We start from the raw sequence: 25,253 nt of genomic DNA, 5'->3' as shown, positions 1-25,253 counted from the left end.
TCATTAGAATTGTCACAAGGCTCTTAAGGGTGCTTCACGTTGTCTATAGTGTTCGACACTCAAATTAATGTAGCTTATTTCATTTTCAAAATCAAATGTTATTCTCAGTGTTTCATGTCATTCTCAATGCTTCATTGTACATGGAATATGCTGATACTACCCATTCATTCACACAAATGTAATTTCAATGTAATAACAGCATGCAGTTATATTTTCACACATGACAACCTTTTCTGTTAAGTGGAACATGAAACTTCTTTTGGTCACTTTGACACATTCCTTTCTAATTCTTTCACTACACCGTTCAATACATGCATGAGCAAAGAATTTTTTCATATTCCCTCAAGATTATACTTCTGTATTTATCTATCTGTTGAAAGATTACTACAAATTTCCACAGCAAGTGAGTGACAGAGTAAAGCTCTGGCCATGTGCTTAATGAAATACAGCTCATCACTTAAGTTTTACAATTACAGAAAAATGTCCTAATCATGACTGCAACCATAGTTACTTTAGGCCATTGTACTCCAACACTGGAAACAGTTTTATTAACTTGTACAAAGTGACAGAATGTTTAATGACATCTGTTTATGTAATCTAATATATCATTTACATAATATTGATAAGGAAATGACATTTTCTCTACATGGTGGGGATTTTTAAGTTACACAATATTTTAGGTTGTTTCTGAAAAAATTCTGTTAATTCCAGAACACTCCAGTTTTTTTTTTTGTAAATTATATTTATCGGACATACTGACATCAAAGTTCATGATATGGCGAGCATGCGCACGCACGCACGCATCCACGCACACACACACACACACACACACACACACACACACACAAAATGTTACATGGATACACTAAACATTTACTTTTTTAAGCTGATTTTTCGATTGGTTATATATTAGTAACATACAGTGTGATCAGTCACTCTGCCATTACTTTATTCTGCAATTGGATTACCAAATGAGGTAAAATGCTGATTGGGAAATTGCCTTTGCCATAATGCTGGCAACCAATTTCATTAACTACCTTGGATGCGTTATGCCAAGAACCAACGTAGATGTTTCAATACAACTATTTTAATTTTACTGGCTATGCTACAAATTCGACCATATAGTCATGTGTCTGTAGTGTTCTAACACTTTATAAATTGAGGAGTAACGCTCTTAGAAAAAAATTAACATACTGATAAAACAAATTCAGGTATCACGCAATCAAACATACCAAGAAATAAATTTACAAAAGTTCTCAGTATGAGACAGTGCGTGTTGTTACACATAAAAAATTTTAACACGGTAATGTAAAAAACTATACATCAAGCAAATGTACAACTTGGGATACTACAGAAATTTAACAACTTCTGTCTTCTTGACACAGTGGCTCATTGTACTGCCTCGTTACTGATGTCTTTCCCAGAAGCGTTCAATTAGGTTATCATTATCGTGGCACTGGTGGCAATAAACCCATGGTTCCTGATACAGCCGAGTTTGGCCCAAGTAATACCTGAAAACAGATTAAACACAAGTACTTAATAACAAATACAATGTGGTCCTCAGTTTTTAAAGATGTGAGGTACATTTCACTGAAGAGCAGAATAGTTACAATCAGAAATTTAATTCCATTGTAGGACAAATAACTAGGGCAGTGCGGAGGAACAATGTGGGAGAAATACTCAAATGTCCACAAGATGATAAAAATTTGACTACCTTTAAACACTACTATACTGATGGTACTTTGACTAATTTTAATCAGTGGGTTTTGACACAACTTACTAAAAAGGCTTTACAGGAAAACCAGTTAATGTAATTTTTTAGTGCCCGCTGCTCATTATTTAGTTTCACTGTTGGAAAATGCACAATATCCCTCTCAATGGAAATCAGCCACTGTCTTTTATATATTACTCTCCTAAACCAGTTTCTGAACAGTTTAAATCAAGCACAAAAACAGTGCATTTGGTTCTTTCATTTAGTTACACCGTTGAAAGACATGCCTTAAATTTTCAGGTATGGTGTGATAAGACACTTGCAAGATGACCACAGTTTATGTACAATCAAACAATGGAGAATCCAGGATGGAAAGTGACAATATTATAAAGAAGATAGATTGCTACTCACCATATAGCAGAGATGTCCAAGTTGCAGATAGACACAACAAAAATACTGTCCAACAAGTAAGCTTTTGGCCAAAAGGGCCTTTAGCACAATCAGACAAAAACACACACACACACACACACACACACACACAAACACACACACACCCTCTGGATGCCGAGACTGATCTGGCTTCAGCAGCCAGAGACTGATCTGTGGTTGTGTGAGCTTGTGGGTATGTGCGCGTTTTGTCCAATTCCAATTAAGGCCTTTTTGGCTGAAAGCTTGCTTGTTTGATATTGTTGTGCATATCTGTAACTCAACCCCTCTGCTATAAGGTGAGTAGCAATCTATTTTTTTCATAATAGAGTTTAAGTATCATAGACACTTCTAGTAAATTAGGCTACATACGACCATAACATATTTATCACTGTCAAGATACTTCTTAATATGAAAAATATACAAAGGAAATTCACTTAATATTCCTATCTCTGTCGCTTTTTATGACCTTCCCAGATTTCTAAATGCAACGAAGCTAACAAAATATGAAAAACAATAAATGAAAACAGCTTCCAGCCTCTAATATCCATAAGAAGCAATGGGAATATGTGATAATATAAAATAGGATGTAACAAGAATAGGAACATATGCAACTCTGGAATGGAATGCTACGTAACTTACAGTTCTGTTCCAAGAGCAAACCAGCTGTGAAAGGATAAAGACAGCACTCTAGTGCCATGCATACTCTTTCAGGTAATTATGTATCTTAACTACTGCAATGAAAGCATCTCACTTCATATTCAATTTTTATCTCTGGGGGTATATATTTCTGCACAATGTAAACTAAAGGGAGAATTAGTAGTAACATATATTTCCTTTGTGGTAGTTTTGTTGTCCTTACAGCTTTCTCGAACAGTGCTGATGCCCAACAGTATATTGGTAAGGAAAGTTCCATTTATTACAGAAAAAATGGAATGAAATGATTATGTTAAGAAAACATAAGAAACTCACTACATTTATGAAGGGGAAAAGCAATGTATAATTCTTTTCACCATTCAATTCCTAATTTTGTAAATAGCATGCAGATGAAGAAAACCATTATACAGAGTTGCAGCCACAGGTACAAGGTGCAAGATTATCTAATCTCTTCTCAGACACTACACAAAATCCGTGTTGCATTAGATGATGCATAAAATGGAAACAACAGCTGGGTTGTAGCTCCAGAAGTACACCATTAATATCACAATGTTTTTCCAAATAATTTGGAGGCATAAGTATGATTGACTTGTCATGGAGAGGTACGGTAATAAATGATTTGCACAAAACGTGGTTTTCAGATTCCAGAACTGTATTTCTGAACTCCCTTGTAACAAAACTAGAATAATTAGAGAATGCCTCAGTGGCTAGTTATTCTATTTATCAATTCTGATGAAGAGGCAGAGTGGAAAAAATTTTGAAAAATTGTACGTTCCTTCAAACAGAATGGAGCATGCATTTGCCTGAGGCAAGAAAATCATAATTCCATTAGAAAACAAAAATTTTGTACAAGTTTACAACAATATGTCAAAATGACATTTTTTTACACCAAGATCAATACTAAACTTTAACAAATTGTTAACACACACAATGAACATGGGCTGCGTCTGTAGTGAGAAAAATATGAGAGATAGACTAAGGAGATTCTCTGTTGGATTTCTCTTGAGAAAAGGTCAAGAGTATGACCAAACAGAAGATGGACTGACGACAAAAACAAGACAAACTTTATGTGAAAACAGAAGATAATAACATGCTCCTTGACTTGTGTACCACATGGCATTAGATACAGCTCCGCACTGCTGCCTACTGAACAAAATGCAAGCACACAAAATATCAGACTATATGTAATTTTACTGAAAGGTTTCTAGCATGTCATTCTTAAAGGATAGTACCTTAAGGTGTGAAAGCAGCTTTCGGCGTACCCCAAGGAAGTATTGTAGGACTATTACTTTTCACAATATACATAAATAATGTAGTAGATAGTGTTCGAAGTTCTGGGGATTTACGCAGATAATCCTATTGTACACTTAACATAAAGCACATAAATATGCATAAAAATCCTTTACTGTATGATTAACTTAACACCTGGGAGTATGTGTATTGAGTGATTTGAAGTGGAACGGCCACGTAAAACCTACCACAGGTGAGGCAGATACCAGAGATTCATTAGACAAATCTGTATGAAGTGCAGTACACCCGCAATGAAGGTAGCTTAGAAACCTTTGTTTGTCAATGCTTCAATATTGCTCATCAATCTGGGTTCTGCCCAGACGGGATTGATAAAGGAAACAGAATATCCACAGAAGACCAGCAAGCTTCATTACAGGTTCATTTAGTAATCAAAAATGTTTTGCGGAGATGATCAACCAACTCCGGAAGCAGACACTGCAAGAGAGACGCTGGGCCAAATGGTATGGTTTACAGCTACAATTCTTTGAGTGTGTGTTCCTAGAAAAGTTAACCAGCGTATTGCTTCCTCCTACATACATCTCATGAAAAGAACATGAAGGTAAAATTACAGAGATCTGAGATCACGTGGAGGCTTATCAACTAGCTTTCTTCTCGCTGACCAATTGTGATGAAAAGGTAAAGAGCGACGTCACAGTAGTACATAATGTCCTCTGTCACACACCATAATGTGGCTTTCTGAGTATACATATAGAGGTATGGCGAAGTGTAGGAGTGGCCTGCATTTAGCAGTGTATGATAAAAGGCTGTTCACGATATGGCAGTGGATAGGATACACAGTATGGCAAAGGGGAGATACCAAGTGGTTATAATTATAGTGAAGCTACTCATGGAGGTAAAGTGTTGGCTGCAGTTATCATATGGCAATGAAAATTAGTAGATACACTAATGTGTTAATGCAAAACCAATTTACATTGGAAAAAAACATCAGATCCAATTGTGGCCACCAGGGGCTAATCTGGTTCTGTACAACATTTATATAACTGTCAGACAAGCCATAACGTGAATGAATAGTACGGCTATTGAGAAGAGATACTAAGCACTGTTAGTGAAACTGTTTTATGCAAACAGCAGCAATTACAGTGTCATATTGAAAGAATATCGCCGACAAACATCTGGAGAGTCCCAATGTCATTAAATGGTTTAAAGAAGACTATAGTGGAATTCATAACCACAGGTGAGCTTGCTGTGGCACCTAGAAGAAGAATGTGTCCTATCCGAATGAAGGTCAAGACGAGATTGCTTCTACTGTAACTGAGCGTGCAGCAAGTGTCTGCCCTAGGGAGACTTGTCCATTCCATGGCCAGAAAGTTTTGGCGTCTATATTACACTGGTACCCATACAAGATCCAGAGAACAGAAACCTCAAGATCCGCAACAACTTTCTGGATATGCTCTTCGTTTTCTGGCATGGATTGAAACAGACGATATGTGGCCGAGAACTATTCTATGGTGGGCCGATGCACATTTTACACTGCACAGTGCAATGAATACACAGACCTGCCGAAGTCTGTGTATTATGAAACCGTGTGCTGTGCACAATCAGTCACTGCACTAGCTTTATGTGAGTGTGGTATAGATTCACAAGCACTTTCATTCTCAGTCCAGTCTTCTGTGAAGAGAATATACTCAGAAGGCCTGCCAGATGTACTGTGACTAACTGCACAGTATCGAAACTTCCTTGTACACCAAGTGATTCCTGAATTAGAAAAGTTTAACTGTGTAAACTATTGTTTTCAAGTAAGATGGGGAAACACCTCATGTCACTAGCCCAGTGAATGATCTGAACGTTATCTCCAGAGCTTCCCAACGCATGGTCTGTGATAATCATCTGACTTGAATGCATGTGACTTTTGGCTCTGGGCATATCTAAATGGATGCCTTTACCAAGGACATGTTAGGTCTCTACGTGACACAGGAAGAAATTGTTCAGGTTCTGTCAGACCTGCTGTGACCAAATGTTGACCACATCGTTTTACAGTTGCAGCGTCTCCTTTACATCTTCAGTGCTCATATTGAGCAAAGCGTCAGTTAATAATGAAGTCAACATTATGCCTTTCTCATTTGTCTGACCTTTTCTGCCCATGTCCCATTCCAATCCATTAAATATGGAAACACTTCTAAATGTCTTTCTTGCATTCACAGTACCATATTTGCACCTCTTGGCCAAAACTGAAACCTTTTTTCCCCTAGCGTAAATCGGTTCTGCATTAACACATTAGCATATCTGCCAAGTTTCGCTGCCAAAAATGACTAGCCACACTGTGATTCAGAATAAACTAAATTGTAGATGCATCCATTTTCCACAAATTAATTGAAAACTACACTTTTCACAATTATTTTCTTGCTCTCATATTGAATTGTCAGTTTATTTCATTATTCTTTGCCAGTTTCAGAGTTTTTAGTTGGAAGATTGTAAATACAAAATGAGGGAAAGCATGGCACAGAAACTTCAAACAACTATAAAAGAAGAAAAAGAATTAGTTTTATGTTACACACGGAAGTAGAAAGTATCAATTAACTGTCTTGTTGAGATCATAGGAAACAATTGCCCAAGAGACGTCTGCAATTAAGGAGAGTTAGGGAGTTGTGTGTAACATGAGTCATGCATGTACCAGTATGAAATGAGCGTTAAGATACAAATGAGTCGATAGGGAACATTTGTTGTGAACAAGCCTAAAATTTTTTTGTTTGGTTGGTATGACATGTCAAAGATATTTAGTATACATCAAGTCATGGAACAAACATCATATATTTTCATCGAGTTAACATGTCAAATTTTGTACCAGAAAGTGATGATTTGCGGAAAGCATTAATTTTTTTGTTTTCATTTGAAAAAAAGTGCTGCAGAGTTGCATCGAATGCTTGTCGAGGCATATGGCGATCATGCTCTATCAGAAGCAACATGCAAAAGCTGGTTGCAACGGTTCAGAAATAATGATTTTGATGTAAGAAATGAAGAACGTGGAAGATCACCAAAAAAGTTTGAAGACGCAGAACTGCAAGCAATATTGGATGAAGATGATACTTTGAGCCACAAGCAAATGGCAGCAATGCTAAATGTTGCACAACAAGCTATGGGAAAGATCCAAAAGCATGGAAAATGGGTGCCACATTTTTTGAACGAAAGACAGATGGAAAACTGAAAAACCATTTGTCAAATTAACATGAAAGAAAATCAATTTTGCATTGAATTGTTACTGGCGATGAAAAATTTATTTATTTTAAGAATCCTAAACAGGAAAAATCTTGGGTTAATCTGGGACAACCATCAACATCGACTGCAAAACCAAATCGATTCGGCAAGAAGACAATGCTCTGTGTTTGGTGGGATCAGAAAGGTGTGGTGTATCATGAGCGTCAAACCCGGTGAAAGTGAATACTAATCGCTACATACAACAAATTATCAATCTGAACTATGCATTGGGGGGGGGGGGGGGGGGGGAAGCCGCTCATTTCATACCGGTACACCTGGTACAGGGTGAGAAGTCTTAACATCCCTTTTACTTCGCGAATGGTTACACATATTGAAATGTGGTTTTTGGCAAATGTTACAGCACCGAGGTGCATGTATGTTTTTAGCATTGATGCCAACAGAGATACCGAAGCAAGTACATTTTTTAAAAATGGAAACTTATACTTTATATGACTGCATTCATTAGCTCTTGAGAAGACTATTACAAGTGATGCGGCATTTGTCTATGCTAACATTGAAATATGCCACAAAAAATTTGAGAAATTTCCTAGAATTTGAGAGCAAGGTGGCCAGAATCGACATTAGTGCAAACACTGGCATGTACAGCTCTCACGCTACACTGTCATAATGTCAACACATTTTCCTGTTTGTCTGCACTGCAAGCCACTTACTTCTGCTTCAACATTCATTCATTAGATGCAGATGTGTAAACCAATGAGAAGTTGGATACACTACTTTTATAAGGTGAATATAAAAGAAATGCCGCAAAGACAGTACAGCAGTAGAGAGCTATCAATCCAGATCACCAATGACCAACACTTCACGTAACTGCACAAATAATTAAGATTTCTAGGGCAAACAGGCTGCTGTGATGTCAAAAACAGGGCAAGAAAGAAGACTGCAACTGAAAACACTAAGAAACTGTTCTGCCTACAATCCCATTAATCCGCACAGTGGTACGACCCATGTTGGTAAGGAGTGTGGAATGAGCCTGATGAGTGTCATTCGCATCCTGCATCAACAGAATTTCTATCCCTATCATCTGTCACTACCTCAAGCACTCGACAACTGCGATTTTGAATGTTTTACAGAACTTTGTTGGTTTGCCCTTCAGCAACTGAGAGATGACCCTACATTTTCCCAACATGTGCTCTTTACCATTGGAGCGACGTTTACTCATCATGCTAATGTAAATGTGCTTAAAATGCATCCAAAAATCCACACTGGCTTCATCAGGGGCAACAACAGCCATGGAGCGTAAATGTACGGTGTGGCATCATTCCTATATTTGGCTTCCAAGACAACTTTCTGTATAGGCCCATTGCACATGGCACACAGTGAAATCTCGCAGGAGGAGAGAGGGATGGCATTTGTGGATGAGGTCCTCAACAGCCTCGTTATCCACATGTTCACGAAGGATAGCTATTTCTGGAATGTGAGTGATGTGGGTAAAAAGATACAGAATGGCATGCATTATGGACAAATACCACCACTCCACCCTCAGCCTCTCATGACCTGCACCATCCTTCTTGTGAATGGTGTAGCCGTAAAAGCACAGTGTTGCTTCAAGACTTCGAATGTGTCTTTGATGTACAGACAAGGGCCTATACTCCTTTAAAAGCTTCAGTTCTGCAACACGTGTACTTAAATTTACATTGTATTTCAGTATAGGAAATATTAATCAGAACAGGTCAGGTAAGGGTGCTCCTTCCCTTCTCTCTCCCTCCCCCCCCCCCTCCCCACCCCCTTGGTGACACATGCTGGACACAGATTGGAGAGAAGTATGATGAATCTGGATAATCAGCATTAGTATCCAGTTTCATTTCAGACTAAGCTTTGTTGACAATGATATTTCCTCCTCTGTTTCAAACGAGGTTTCTTTGGGTTTTGCCTCTTCCTGGGTATGGATTTTGCATTTTGTTTCTGTGGTTAGGATCCTTGGCTAGGATTAAACTGTTCAGTGCATTTAGCTTTGTGGCTGAAGGTTATGTCTGCATTTTGAAAGTGACCTTTGCTAGAACTGGCTTAGGAGCACCTACAAGCTCAGTAAAACAGCTATTATTGGATTGCATTGCAACAGAATCGCTTTAGCTACGTTCACTCTAATTTCTTGAATTTTCTTTTCTTTGTAATTACTTGAGTAACTCACTCTAAAGCCTGGCATCTATAGCGTCCCCAGTGCTATATTACGGAAATACTTAAAAAACAGTATTTATAAATTGAATAATATATTTTTTTCATGTAGCCGTAAAACAATAATTTCTCTGTCGAGAAATGCAAAGAAATGCAATGCAAAGAAATATAACAAAGTGATCTAAAGAGACGACAAGATAACGCTCTTTTGTTAATTTTTTAGTCGTCTTGAATGTGTATAGAGGGACATCTTGCGAGTGCTGGCAAATTTAAGCATATTTGTACGAGTTAAGCATATAATATACTGATTTAATATTATTGTGCACTTTTAATTTGTAAGAGGTTTTCCCGATTTCATGTCCGCCTTCCTTGAATTAACCTGCATTCAAGTAATTTACAGTTCAACAATCGCAGCAGCCGATGCAGCCAACGACGCCATTACGTGGCGATATTAACTTATGAAAAATTAGCGGAAGCGGAAAACTCGCCCGCTATTAACATAGTATTAATTTTTCTCCACAGCCGCCCGACGTTGCAGAAAATACTTAGCTTTAAGATTCTTATTTTTAGTACCATAGCCGAGACCCAGAGCCAGGACTCTGACTACAATACAATGGTTAACGGAGGTAAGAAAAATACTCTCGCGCGTGTGTGGGCCGCAATTGTAATTAATAACTAAAGATCTTATCCTTTAAAGTGAACTGACTAGCCGAGGAAATTAATATGAAAAGTTTATTACATTGTACAACTTATATGCTCACGTTTTAAGATTCAGCGAGTCTAACATTCATTAACGTAACAAATAATTTGAAATTAATATTGCTAAAATGGAGAACTTCAGGAAAGCATTTAATCGTAAAATCAAAATTAAATGAAATATCATTTTTATTAAGGCCCACCACGTAAGTCGGCAACAATCAAATAATAATAATAATAAAAATAATAATATATATATTAAATTACGACGGACGCGACACATCGAGCATAATGATCCAGCTTCGTAGGCTTCTTTCCAATGTGTTACCTAGCTATAGTAGCCTCTTGTGGTGTGACCAAATCTTTGACTTTTATAGCCAAGGTTCAGGGTGGGTCACAAGGACTCATCAGTCTAATAAGCCTTTCTGTGCTGTGGAAGTGCATGCAAACAAAGTTAGAATCAAAGAGGGTAGTCTTCTGTAGCTTCCATTCACTCTCAACATTGTATTTTGAACTTCTGTTATAACCCCTATTCCTCATTCTCTGTGCAGTTCAATGGTGTCTATGTCCAATATATCCCTACAACTTTTGATGCCATTACTGAAGCTAATTGTGTTGTGCTTTTCTACTGCCGTAGTGTATTGACCAAAATCCCTATAGTTCAGAAGTGTGTTTGCTTGTCTAGATGTAGCAGTTTCAACCAAAAGCATCCCTTTATGAAGTTGCTTGACTGGCTTTATAGTTCCATGAACACACTAACATTTTGTTGACTAAGAGACTCAGTGCATCCCTTAACTCACTTTGCCACAATTAAGGCTTTTTGACAAATTCGTGCCCTGTTACAACTATTGAGGTTGGATGCTCTTGTGGTTGCATGTGGTCTCCTTTGGTGATCCTCTTACTTGTGTGCAGCTGGTCATTCTAACAGCACATTCTTACCATTGAGCGATCTGTTTGTGTGTGAGGTTCCACACTGTATGCACTATAACTATGGATCTATACAGCCCTATCCCAGCAGAGCTTCACTTGGCTGACTAAGGCTGAGGTGCAGCAGGTTTCCCTAAGGTTCTCTACTAATGACTTGTCTAAATAGCCATCTGTCAAATTGATATTCAACACAGCTTGAGATTGAGGATTTTTATACAGACATTTATACAATTCTCAGTGTCCAAAACATACAATCTTGCACGATCATCCCCCACAGGGGTCACTGGAGCACGTCCAGAATTTAAAGTAACAGAAGACTGGTGGCATTTTCCAAACCATAACTCAGAAAGCTGGACTTCCCTTTGCTCATTACTGGCCACCACAGGTGAAGACCCAGTTTCTGATTCGGGGGGGGGGGGGGGGGTAATTAAACAGGACACTCCCCCCCCCCCCCAGGTTATACTTCCAGCATGGAAAACAGAATAGTACTGGAAAGGCATGGAGCCCTGCACATGCTCACCAGAGTTGTACACTCCATGTTATGTTCTTGTAGTGTTTGTTATTGGAGACAAATGGGAATTGTCAAGCATTACATGTACAAGCTATAGCTATTGGGTCCTGTATGTGAACTTCCTCAGACAAGCAGATACTGCATCTACACAAGCTGCTTAGCCCAGCATTTCCAATTGCCAGGCAAGAGCTACTGAAATGTGTTGTGCATGGCTTGAGTATCATCCAGTGGTAATCAAGAAAGCTTAATTAATATTTTATTAAACCTACCAATGCACAGCTTTTGAACTGCCAGATAAGCCTCTCAGTCATCAGAAAGAAGTAAGTGACAGACAATTGCTTAGTATGTTTCACATCACGGAATTTTTTACTCAACTGCAGAAAACTTAGAAAAAACTCAGAAACTACAAATTTTATTGGTAATCAATGGGAACTGTTACAGATATTAAAGAAAATGAGCTTCAGGACCTTAAAATGACCATCAACAGGAAAATACTTGGAGAGCAGCAGTACTGAGGCTGCACACACTGGATTTTTAAGAACACAAGAGACCCAAGATAGAAGAACATCTTAATTTATTATAATGGTACATATGTAAACCAGAACCCCATAAGCTTAAGCATCCAAAAAGAGACCAACTGGGTTTGGTGATCTGAAAGATCTGCCTACTGTTGGGCACATGGTATCAGCAGTATTTTATGTTTCCAGCCAAGTGTGATTAACAGAAATATCAACTTAATACAAGGGAACTGTTGCACTAACACCACACATGACCACTCCCTGGATTTAATTCTTGATAACTTGCACGTATTTAAATGGGTGGATGGATGCATGCAATGACAACCTAATTTCATCAAGAATTATACAGTACCTTCCTTTCTTCCACTTCAATTCAGCCAGACATTAGGTGTATGCTGAAATATAACTTCCTAGGCACCTATTAGGGTACCACACGTTTTCTTGTTCTCATACACAAAGATTTTGCATTTCTCATTTTCCCTTTTGGTGTTTCCAGTCCTGCTAATTCATGTGCATCTTAAACCCCACTCTCAGCTGATATTAAAAGAGCCTTAAACTATTTCATACACTTTCTGTGTTGTCTTTGTTTGTGAGTGAAATGACTCAAAGGTACAGCATAGCATATAGGACACAAATTTATGGTGTCACTAGTTACATTTTGACTGCAAATGATGACCTTAAATCCCTCACACCTGTTCTCTGCTGCTCCTTTTCCCTGAGAGAGGGAATTGTTTCTGCAAAAGGTGGGTGGTGGTGGTGGTGGTGGTGGTGGTGGTGGTAGTCGTGGTTGTTGTGAAAGAAAGATGAAAATGGAATATACAATGTCACAAAATGAATGACTTATATTAGTTGTCATTAAACATAGCTGAACCAGGAACAAATAAAGCAATGCTGCAATTTTCATCTTTTCACACATTTGCATGTTTTGACACTACAATATTTCCTTCCTGGCTGGTGAGCTTCACATAAGTGATTAATATTATTTTAAGATTTATGTAGTTAATGATTTTGATTGGTGATACAGCAGTAGCACACTTCAATCTACTTGGATAGACATTCTGAAACAACTAATTCAGGTTTCATCTAGTTAGTAAATCAGTGTGTGCAACTTAATATCAATAAAAAGGTAACTGAACACTGATCAAACCTGACTTACATTTCAGTTGTGATAGCCCCTTCTCGTGAGCAATCTAAATTACTAGTTCAAAGTACAAAAATCCAAATTGCTAATAAAGTATGAAAAGTGCACTTAAGATGTTAGAACCTGAGCCACGCGGGGTTAGCCGAGCTGTCTAAGGCGTTGCAGTCACGGACTGTGCGGCTGGTCCCGGCGGAGGTTCGAGTCCTCCCTTGGGCATGGGTGTGTGTGTGTGTGTTTGTCCTTAGGATAATTTAGGTTAAGTAGTGTGTAAGCTTAGGGAATTATGACCTTAGCAGTTAAGTCCCATAAGATTTCACACACATTTGAACATTTTTGTTAGAACCTGAACTCTGTTACTGACAAAAAGACTACAAGGCTTCAAAATCAACCTATCAAAATTCATTCAACATTGTGTTGTGTGTTCAGATTACAGAAGGACAGTAGAGAACATCTTCAACTATAACCTTAAAATGTGTTTTAACATCTGATCTCAAAACTTCAAAGAAAAGGAAATTAAGTATGGATCAACTCCACTCACAAATCCCCTCCATATAAAATGATTAAAAGCTTCAAATTGGACACAAAGAACCAAATGGCATGTTCATCCTTTATCCTAGACATTTCTCCAGTGAATGCTCTGTCTCTCAAGAAACGAAAATCAGTCTGATGACTGCCCGAATAAATATCTCAAAGAATCAAGTAATGAGCATGCACCTGAAGCTCTGAAGTATTGCCATTATAAATGGTTATACTATTATTCCTCAGTTTAGAGGGCGTCAACGATTCCCATTAATTGACCTCAGCACACGTTACAATGCCTTTTGTACACAAAAATCTTAATAATCTGAACTGTAAAGTTTGATTTCAGCACAATGAGGTTACTATTAAAGGAGTATAGTTACATTTTGTGAGAAACTTTATGGATGTTGGAATTAGTTGGCTAGTATAATTACCCAGTCTTCAGCCTGTTCTACTTCTTTGAGGTGAAAGGGCTATTGCTTATCATCAGTGCCTAGAAACTACTGATAACATGAGCTCTGTGCTATAGAGAAATATTCCAGCTTGAAGAATACACCAACAAACTGAGTAATTTAGGTTCAGTAAATAACAAAACCACAATTACATTATTTTCAGGACACACATTATTCATTGCATTCTATTAAACCACATAAAAATACCACTATGATTTTAAAATTAAATGATTACAATTTTCTCTATGTATGTATCTATGTATGTATGTCTTAATTTGAAACAATGATGCCCATTCCCAGATTTATTTCAGGGACTACTATCAACATCTATAACAGTTTTCTTTATACAGTTGACACTGTTGCATTCAATTTGATAGCTGGTGTACAAAAACTAATGTGTGTTTTAGTGGAAAACATTTTTTGTGAGAGACAAACTCTGATAAGGAAACTTATGAGGTGCTACCCAGAAGTACCCAAAATCCAACACTAAACACAATCACATCATACAAGATTTATCCGCCACCAACACTTTCAAAGTAGTCCCCCAGGGAGTTCAGACACTGATTCCAGGACTTCTGCCATGAATGGAATGCACCCTGGAAGTCTTTGTCTCTCTGAGCGTTCAGCACCACTTTTGATTCCACCTAAATTTCTTCTATTGTGACAAATTTTATGGTCGTATTCTAAACACAAATTTCATCACCTGTAATGACCTTAGAAAGAAAATCTATTCATGCATTGCTCTTTCTGATCACCACTCAGCATCTGTGGCATGAACTTTGCAGCAATCCTCCTCATGTTCAATTTTTCTGACAAAATCAGCAGACATGTGACATATGATAGTCCCGTGATGTTACAAATATCTTGAACGATTTGCCTGTGAACAAAACTGACATTTTCTGGTGTAATGTCAGCAGATGGTTGGTTGATTTGTTTGTTTAAGGATTAAATGGATCAAATTGTGAGGTCATCAGTCCCACCTACTTGAAATAGGCAGGGCAACAAAACTACACACAAAAGAAGGCCCTACTGCACAAAACACAAGGTAAGAAAACCCCAAGGTCTACTGAATGTCAACAAAGCCTAGATAAAGGAATAATGAAGATGAAAAGCTGGAGGGGGGGGGGGGGGAGAGAGAAAGATGGGAAAGGTGCCCCGTCCAAGGAGCAGCAGGAGGCCCGCAGGCAGACACTGATGGTGGAGATACGTCCCACCACTTACCAGAGGCACCTCACTCAACAACACACATTAAAAACTAGTGACATGGACAGGGCACAAGAAGTACAAGAAAACAGAGGAATAACACTAAGACAGAACATGCAAGACAGGGAAGGAGAGCCAAAGAGCAGGTAGGGTGAGGGCTGGGGCAGATCACCAAGATGAGATAGCCATTACCCAGTCAGGGCAGAGGAGGCAATAAGGTGTCTTGCCAAGCCCTAAAAGGCCCAACAAGGCTGAGGCTCCCTTAAAGGGAGCAAAATTAACTGTAAAATTAGGTCAGCCACTGAGGCATCGTCCAATCCCAGGGGTAGCAAGCCAGGAAGATTAAGAGTCCAAAGGACAGCTAGGTTCAGACAGTCCAACAAAATGTGGACCACCATCAAATGGACATGACAATGACACTGGGGCGGGTCCACGCGACGGAGCAGATGATCACTAGTCACGCGCCTGTCGTTTGTTCAGCGAAGTCAGAGTATGCCAATCCGTATTCCATATCCTTAGAAATTGACAGCATATTACCAATCACAGATCTGGTGTCTGAATACCTATCTCTAGAAACAGCTTGCCAATAGCTAATTTGGTCAGTCTGTCAGAGAGTTCATTCCAGGGCTCCCAATGTGACTCAGAATCCAGACAAAAAACTACCAAGTATCCACATTGAGGGCAAAAACAGAATCCTAGATGGTCATGACAAAGGGATGGTAAGGGTATCACTGGTCAAGAGTTTGTAAACGGCTCAAGGAACACTACAGATGAAGGACTCTCGGGTGCTAGAGTGGATATGCTCAAAATCATGAGCGACTGCTACCTACTCCACAGTGAAAACACTGCAGCCATCCTGCAAGGAGTGGAGTTCATTACATCCCACACAAATGTAATCAAAGCCAGAGTGACTGGCAACCATTTAGCTATAAGTATAGACTACTTGTGAATCCCAATATGCAATGAGAATGGAAAAGAACTGACAGTGGAGGATCTCGGGTGGAGCTGAGTCCTTCAGACCTTAAGACAGGTCAAGACAGAGCACTGTGGGCAGATGTGCACTATGGAGAAGAATATGAGTGAGTCCGGAGATGTGGTAGAGAGAAAAAGTGGAGTTCTGGGGAGGGGGATCAGATGTGAATGACAATTCTAACCACAGACCTGGACCGCTGTTGCAGGAGGCAGATCTCTGTATCTGGAAAGAGGAGACAGTAGTTTGTGCGCACCAGGCAGCAGCAGATGCTTAACACATAAGCTATCAACTGTTGGAGCGGGTACCACAGCCGCCACCAGACCACTGAGAGATGATGATAAGGAGACGGACACAATAAACAGAACCCTATGGTACCCCATTCTCCTGCATTTTGGGTATGCCACAGGAAAATGACTTGCACAGAGCATTGTTTAAACTGATCGGATGATAGCTGTCCACCTGAAGAGGTGGTTTACCAAATTTGACTGGAATGACATTCTTGCCATTGGGTAGGGAATTTGCCCTCGCTCCAGAGACAGTAGAAAATCGCAATTATATGACATTGGCTAACCACCGATAAGTGTTGAAGCATTTGGTTGTGGATCCAGTCTGGCTCAGGAGTGATGTTAGGGCAGAGAGCAAGAGCACTGGCGAATTCCCACTCACTAAATGGGGCATTATAAGGCTCAAGCAATGGCGAATGGAAGATAATGGGAGTCGTTCCAGATGGAGTTTGAGAAGACAGAAAGTGGGTGGATAGCAGACTGATGCTGAGGACAGGGAGAAATGACAAGCAAAGCGATCATCGATGGAGTCCGGGCTGGTGAGGATAACACTATTCAGGGAAATTCCCTGGGCACCAGTAGGAAGATGGCAGCCAAAAATGCACCTGATTGTTGCACACATGCACAGAGGGAGCATGCACCCATACAGTAGCAACATACAGTTCCAACAAAACAGTTTCTTGCATTTAATTAGATAACAACCTAGGCAAAAATGTGTTTAAAGGCCACAGTGTGGTGCGCATGATGGCAGTCTTTAATAACAACAGCAATTTTGGGAGTCCACCAAGGAACAGCCTTCCGTCAGGGAGATCCCAAAGGGGGTGGGGGGGAGAGAGGGAGAGAGGGAGAGAGGGAGAGAGGGAGAGAGGGAGAGAGGGAGAGAGGGAGAGAGGGAGAGAGGGAGAGAGGGAGAGAGGGAGAGAGGGAGAGAGGGAGAGAGGGAGAGAGGGAGAGAGGGAGAGAGGGAGAGAGGGAGAGAGGGAGAGAGGGAGAGAGGGAGAGAGGGAGAGAGGGAGAGAGGGAGAGAGGGAGAGAGGGAGAGAGGGAGAGAGGGAGAGAGGGAGAGAGGGAGAGAGGGAGATAGGGAGAGAGGGAGAGAGGGAGATAGGGAGAGAGGGAGATAGGGAGAGAGGGAGAGAGGGAGAGAGGGAGAGAGGGAGAGAGGGAGAGAGGGAGAGAGGGAGAGAGGGAGAGAGGGAGAGAGGGAGAGATATTGCTGAAGCACCTGCTGAAAGGGCAGCATCAGTAAAACTGTGTACGGACTTGTCAATGTCTTCATGTGGTGAAGCAGTTGGGATGGCAGCAACAGAAAAGACATCCCAATCTGCATCAGTAGGGGCCCACATAGAAGGGTGTCCCCACTGATTTGGCAGAGGGGGAAATCCAAGGCTACAAAAGGAAAGATCAATGGCCAAGAAAATGCCATGGGCCACACGAAAATGTGTGGGAGCTTCAGTGTTGAGGAGGAAGAGATCAAGTCCTGCCAGCGAGTCATCATCAATCCTGCCCCAATCAGTGGTAGCAGTACGACCCCATACAGGGTTATCAGTGTTAAAATCCCCAAGAAGAAGGAAGGGATGAGGGAGCTGTCCAAGGAGGGCACAAAGAGCAGGAAGCATAGCAGACCAGTCTGAGGGTGAGATAAAGATTGCATATTGTTACCGCAGAGAGTAAATGGATCCAAATGGCCACTGCTTCCAGTGCGATTTGTAGGGAAACCCAGGAAGTAACAATGGATATGTGGACCAATGTACAGACAGCACCAGAGGCTCGCAAAGGGCCAACCCAGATCCAGTAGAAAACACGAAGAGTTGGTGAATGAGTATCCACAAAGAGAGATTCCTGCAAAACAACACAAACTACAGAGTAGAGAGGAAGAGACTTCAATTTCAGAAGGTGATGACAGTAACCATTACAGTTCCACTTGAGGAGAGTAGTACAAGAGCCCAGATGGACACTGGACGGGCCAGAATCAATCACTGTGCCGAGTCAGTGTTAGTCACTGGCAAGGATGGAGTGATGTCCATGAATGTAAGGTCGAACCCTGATTGAGGGGGAGGAAACGACACCTTCTGGGTGTCCCAAGACATACACTCCTCCTCCTCACGACAGGTGGAGGTGTGGTTGGGAAGAGAGCAAGTCACAGCAACATCCGCATCCCAAAGAGAATGAGTGGCCTAGAGGCCCACAGGGCGTGTCCAATTAAAAGTTACAAGCTTCTTGTCCTGGAGATGCCTGGGTGGGGGCTCTTAGAGGGAGCCCGATAACTGGCAGGTGCCAGAGAAGAGGGTTTGTTCTCAGGCTGAGGAGAAGCAGAAGTTCTGTGAAGGGAGGGAACAACAACAACCAGGAAGGAGGAATGGTAAGGGGGACAGGATGGAGGTGAAGAGGAAGGAATCGGAGGAGGAGGAGAAGGATGATCAAAGGATGCAAACTAAGCGAAGACTGACAAAGCCGGACAGTAGGATATATAGTAGACAGTTTTGAATTCCTGAATCTTCCTTTCCTTTTTATAGATCAGGCAATCTGGCTAGCAAGAAGAAGAATGTACACCAGAACAGTTCATGCACTAGGACAGTAGCGTGCAAGGACTCCCCACATGGAAAGGGCAGCTACAGTTGCCACAAATAGGAGTCACCACAATCGTGAAGAAGTGTGATCAAAATGGAAACACTGATGCATGTAACACGTATTATGCCACTTCTAGCAGCATTCAGCTGTACAGTCATTTGCAAGTATGAGTTATACAAATTGCAGCATCTTTAGAGTAGAATTTCATGGGTAAAATCTCATAAATGTTCATAGGGCAAAATAAACCAAGACAATGGTTACACAGTGACATTTTTCACGTTGGTACTTTTGGCATATGTTAAGCCTACAGTTATCATCGGTGCAAAAGTGAACTAAATCCAATGATAATGACATACCAAGACAGAGAAATTCAAAAGTCAAATTACAGGGATGTTGGCGTGTGGTTTCATGATGTAAGTTCCATCCTCTGTACAACCAAACACACACTGTATGTCGTCGTCGTCTTCAGTCCTGAGAATGGTTTGATGCAGCTCTCCATGCTATTCTATCCTGTGCAAGCTTCTTCATCTCCCAGTACTTGCTGCAACCTACATCCTTCTGAATCTCCTTAGTGTATTCATCTCTTGGTCTCCCTCTACGATTTTTACCCTCCACGCTGCCCTCCAAGGCTAAATTTGTTATCCCCTGATGTCTCAGAACATGTCCTACCAACCGGTCCCTTCTTCTTGTCAAGTTGTGCCACAAACTCCTGTTCTCCCCAATTCTATTCAGTACCTCCTCATTAGTTACGTGATCTACCCACCTTATCTTCAGCATTCTTCTGTAGCATCACATATCAAAAGCTCCTATTCTCTTCTTGTCCAAACTATTTATCGTCCATGTTTCACTTCCACACATGGCTACACTCCATACAAATACTTTCAGAAAAGACTTCCTGACACTTAAATCTATACTCGATGTTAACAAATTTCTCTTCTTCAGAAACGCTTTCCTTGCCATCGCCAGTCTACATTTTATATCCTCTCTACTTCGACCATCATCAGTTATTTTGCTCCCCAAATAGCGAAACTCCTTTACTACTTTAAGTGTCTCATTTCCTAATCGAATTCCCTCAGCATCACCCAATTTAATTTGACTACATTACATTATCCTCATTTTGCTTTTGTTGATGTTCATCTTATACCCTCCTTTCAAGACACTGTCCATTCCGTTCAACAGCTCTTCCAAGTCCTTTGCTGTCTCTGACAGAATTACAATGTCATTGCCGAACATCAAAGTTTTTATTTATTCTCCATGGATTTCAATACCTACCACAAAATTTTCTTTTGTTTCCTTTACTGCCTGCTCAATATACAGATCGAATAACATCGGGAGAGGCTACAACCCTGTCTCACTCCCTTCCCAACCACTGCTTCCCTTTCATGTCCCTCGACTCTTGTAACTGCCGTCTGGTTCCTGTACAAATTATAAATAGCCTTTCGCTCCCTTTATTTGACCCCTGCCACTTTCATAATTTGAAAGAGTATTCCAGTCAACATTGTCAAAAGCTTTCTCTAAGTCTACAAATGCTAGAAACATAGGTTTGCCTTTCCTTAATCTTTCTTCTAAGAGAAGTCGCAAGGTCAGTATTGCCTCACGTGTTCCAATATTTCTACGGAATCCAAACGGATCTTCCCCGATGTCGGCTTCCACCAGTTTTTCCATTCGTCTGTAAAGAATTCGTGTTAGTATTTTGCAGCTGTGACTTATTAAACTGATAGTTCGGTAATTTTCACATCTGTCAACACCTGCTTTCTTTGGGATTGGAATTATTATATTCTTCTTGAAGTCTGTGGGTATTTCGCCTGTCTCATACATCTTGCTCTCCCAAGGCCATCAGTAGTTATAATGGAATGTTGTCTACTCCCGGGGCCTTGTTTCGACTCAGGTCTTTCAGTGTTCTGTCAAACTCTTCACGCAGTATCGTATCTCCCATTTCGTCTTCATCTACATCCTCTTCCATTTCCATAATATTGTCCTCAAGCACATCACCCTTGTATATACCCTCTATATACTCCCTCCACGTTTCTGCTTTCCCTTCTTTGCTAAGAACTGGGTTTCCATCTGAGCTCTTGATATTCATGCAAGTGGTTCTCTTTTCTCTAAAAGTCTTTTTAATTTTCCTGTAGGCATTATCTATCTTACCTCTAGTGAGGTAAGTCCCTACATTCTTACATTTGTCCTCTAGCCATCCCTGCTTAGCCATTTTGCACTTCCTGTCGATCTCATTTTTGAGACGTTTGTATTCCTTTTCGCCCGCTTCTTTTACTGCATTTTTATATTTTCTCCTTTCATCAATTAAATTCAATATTTCTTCTGTTACCCAAGGAGTTCTACTAGCCCTCGTCTTTTTACCTACTTGATCCTCTGCTGCCTCACTACTTCATCCCTCAGAGCTACCCATTCTTCTACTGTATTTCTTTCCCCCATTCCTGTCAATTCTTCCCTTATGCTCTCCCTGAAACTCTGTACAACCTCTGGTTTAGTCAGTTTATCCAGGTCCCATCTTGTTAAATTCCCACCTTTTTGGACTTTCTTCAGTTTTTATCTACAGTTCGTAACCAATAGATAGTGGTCAGAGTCCACATCTGCCCCAGGAAATGTCTTACAATTTAAAACCTGGTTCCTAAATCTCTGTCTTACCATTATACAATCTATCTGATACCTTCCCGTATCTCCAGGATTCTTCCATGTATACAACCTTCTTTCATGATTCTTGAATCAAGTGCTATGATTAAATTATGCTCTGTGCAAAATTCTACCAGACGGCTTCCTCTTTCATTTCTTACCCCCAATCCATATTCACCTACTATGTTTCCTTCTCTCCCTTTTCCTACTCTCGAATTACAGTCACCCATGGCTATTAAATTTTCGTCTCCCTTCACTACCTTCATTATTTCTTTCATATCATCATACATTTTGTCAATTTCTTCATCATCTGCAGAGCTAGTTGGTATATAAACTTATACTACTGTAGTAGGCATAATTTAATCATAGCACTTGGTTCAAGAATCATGAAAGAAGGTTGTATACATGGAAGAATCCTGGAGATACTGGAAGGTATCAGATAGATTGTATAATGGTAAGACAGAGATTTGTGAACCATATTTTAAATTGTAAGGCATCTCTAGGGGCATATGTGGACTCTGACCACAATCTATTGGTTACGAACTGTAGATTAAAACTGAAGAAAGTCCAAAAAGGTGGGAATTTAACAAGATGGGACCTGGATAAACTGACTAAACCAGAGGTTGTACAGAGTTTCAGGGAGAGCATAAGGGAACAATTGACAGGAGTGGGGGAAAGAAATACAGTAGAAGAAGAATGGGTAGCTCTGAGGGATGAAGTAGTGAAGGGAGCAGAGGATCAAGTAGGCAAAAAGACGAGGGCTAGTAGAACTCCTTGGGTAACAGAAGAAATATTGAATTTAATTGATGAAAGGAGAATATATAAAAATGCAGTAAATGAAGCAGGCACAAAGGAATACAAATGTCTCAAAATTGAGATCGACAGGAAGTGCAAAATGGCTAAGCAGGGATGGCTAGAGGACAAATGTAAGGATGTAGAGGCTTGTCTCACTAGGGGTAAGATAGATACTGCCTACAGGAAAATTAAAGAGACCTTCGGAGAGAAGAGAACCACTGTATGAATAGCAAGAGCTCAGATGGCAACCCAGTTCTGAGCAAAGAAGGGAAAGCAGAAAGGTGGAAGGAGTAAATAGAGGGTCTATACAGGGGCGATGTTCTTGATGACAATATTATGGAAATGGAAGAGGATGTAGATGAAGATGAAATGGGAGATACGATACTGCGTGAAGAGTTTGACAGAGCACTGAAAGACCTGAGTCGAAACAAGGCCCCGGGAGTAGACAACATTCCATTATAACTACTGATGGCCTTGGGAGAGCAAGATGTATGAGACAGGCGAAATACCCACAGACTTCAAGAAGAATATAATAATTCCAATCCCAAAGAAAGCAGGTGTTGACAGATGTGAAAATTACCGAACTATCAGTTTAATAAGTCACAGCTGCAAAATACTAACGCGAATTCTTTACAGATGAATGGAAAAACTGGTAGAAGCGGACCTCAGGGAAGATCAGTTTGGATTCCCTAGAAATGTTGGAACACGTGAGGCAATACTAACCTTACGACTTATCTTAAAAGAAAGATTAAGAAAAGGCAAACCTATGTTTCTAGCATTTGTAGACTTAGAGAAAGCTTTCGACAATGTTGACTGGAATACTCTCTTTCACATTCTAAAGGTGGCAGGGGTAAAATACAGGGAGCGAAAGGCTATTTACAGTTTGTACAGAAACCAGATGGCAGTTATAAGAGTTAAGGGGCATGAAAGTGAAGCAGTGGTTGGGAAGGGAGTGAGACAGGGTTGTAGCCTCTCCCCGATGTTATTCAATCTGTATATTGAGCAAGCAGTAAAGGAAACAAAAGAAAAATTCGGAGTAGGTATTAAAATTCATGGAGAAGAAGTTAAAACTTTGAGGTTCGGCAATGACATTGTAATTCTGTCAGACAGCAAAGGACTCGGAAGAGCAGTTGAACAGAATGGACAGTGTCTTGAAAGGAGGATATAAGATGAACATCAACAAAAGCAAAACGAGGATAATGTAGTGTAGTCAAATTAAATTGGGTGATGCTGAGGGAATTAGATTAGGAAATCAGCCACTTAAATTAGTAAAGGAGTTTTGCTATTTAGGGAGTAAAATAACTGGTGATGGTCGAAGTAGAGAGGATATAAAATGTAAACTGGCAATGGCAAGGAAATCGTTTCTGAAGAAGAGAAATTTGTTAACATCGAGTATAGATTTAAGTGTCAGGAAGTCGTTTCTGAAAGTATTTGTATGGAGTGTAGCCATGTATGGAAGTGAAACATGGACGATAACTAGTATGGACAAGAAGAGAATAGAAGCTTTTGAAATGTGGTGCTACAGAAGAATGCTGAAGATAAGGTGGGTAGATCACGTAACTAATGGGGAGATATTGAATAGGATTGGGGAGAAGAGAAGTTTGTGGCACAACTTGACTAGAAGAAGGGATCGGTTGGTAGGACATGTTTTGAGGCATCAAGGGATCACAAATTTAGCATTGAAGGGCAGCGTGGAGGGTAAAAATTGTAGAGGGAGACCAAGAGATGAATACACTAAGCAGATTCAGAAGGATGTAGGTTGCAGTAGGTACTGGGAGATGAAGAAGCTTGCACAGGACAGTAGCATGGAGAGCTCCATCAAACCAGTCTCAGGACTGAAGACCACCACCACAACAACAACAACAGTCAAACATGAAAGTGAAACAACTGAATGAGGGTGTGCTATGCTAAATTTGACAACTATTAAGAGAAGTACACAAAGCTGTCCACTAAGATATGTTTCCAAGTGATTATTACAACCATTTAATGTCAAGATCATCAGTAATGTATGCAGTTGGCTCAGTTTAGCATATGACAGGCACTAAAGATTACTGTTATATTAAGTTTTATGGAACTTGTTTGGATGCTGATTTGGGAAATGAAACTGAATTCATTGTGCAAGAAATCCTTCATTCATTTTTGTTATAGGAGCCACTATTGACAAAAGAATAGTCTCGTTAGGAGGCTTCTACACTACATGTTGCACTAATAGCAAACAGAAAACACAATCTACCGTTGTGTCACAATTGTTATATGAAAATCAAACAATGGAAAATCCAGGTTGGAATGTAACAATTTATGGAAAGGAAAGTTGCTATTCACCATATAGTGGAGATTGTGCCTATCGGTAGCAACTTTCCTTTTCATTGTTAAATGAAAAAGTTTTCAAAACTGAGTATAAGCTTCAATTTGCATTATCACAGGAAAATGGTGATATATTTCAAATTAAAGTAAAGTCTGTAATTGCAAGTAGTGAGATTCCTGAAACTGTAAAGGCTCTTGCAAAGTAAACATAAATAAACAGCATTTTCAACAGATTGACCCTTGCAAGGTTAATACTGGGAGGAAGACAGAACTGTAATCGTGTTTGATCTATGAAAGAACT

At 40.1% G+C, this 25,253-nt stretch overlaps 1 protein-coding gene across 2 annotated transcripts in view; it reads right to left on the bottom strand.

The window, feature by feature from the left end:
- Nucleotides 1–507: 507 nt before the first annotated feature.
- LOC126202429 (mitochondrial import receptor subunit TOM22 homolog) overlaps nucleotides 508–25,253 on the bottom strand; it is a 59,576-nt gene continuing 34,830 nt past the window's right edge. For both annotated transcript variants that reach the window (XM_049936866.1, XM_049936865.1), the window contains one exon: nucleotides 508–1,511. In XM_049936866.1, coding sequence (XP_049792823.1) covers nucleotides 1,446–1,511 — 66 coding nt within the window. In that variant the 3' untranslated portion in view covers nucleotides 508–1,445. The remainder of the gene's footprint in view (nucleotides 1,512–25,253) is intronic.

Source organism: Schistocerca nitens, chromosome 1 (genome assembly GCF_023898315.1).
Source record: "Schistocerca nitens isolate TAMUIC-IGC-003100 chromosome 1, iqSchNite1.1, whole genome shotgun sequence".
In the NCBI taxonomy this organism is placed as follows: Eukaryota; Metazoa; Arthropoda; class Insecta; order Orthoptera; family Acrididae; genus Schistocerca; species Schistocerca nitens.
Note: the sequence above shows the minus strand (reverse complement) of the source record. Positions and strands in the feature narration are given on the sequence as shown.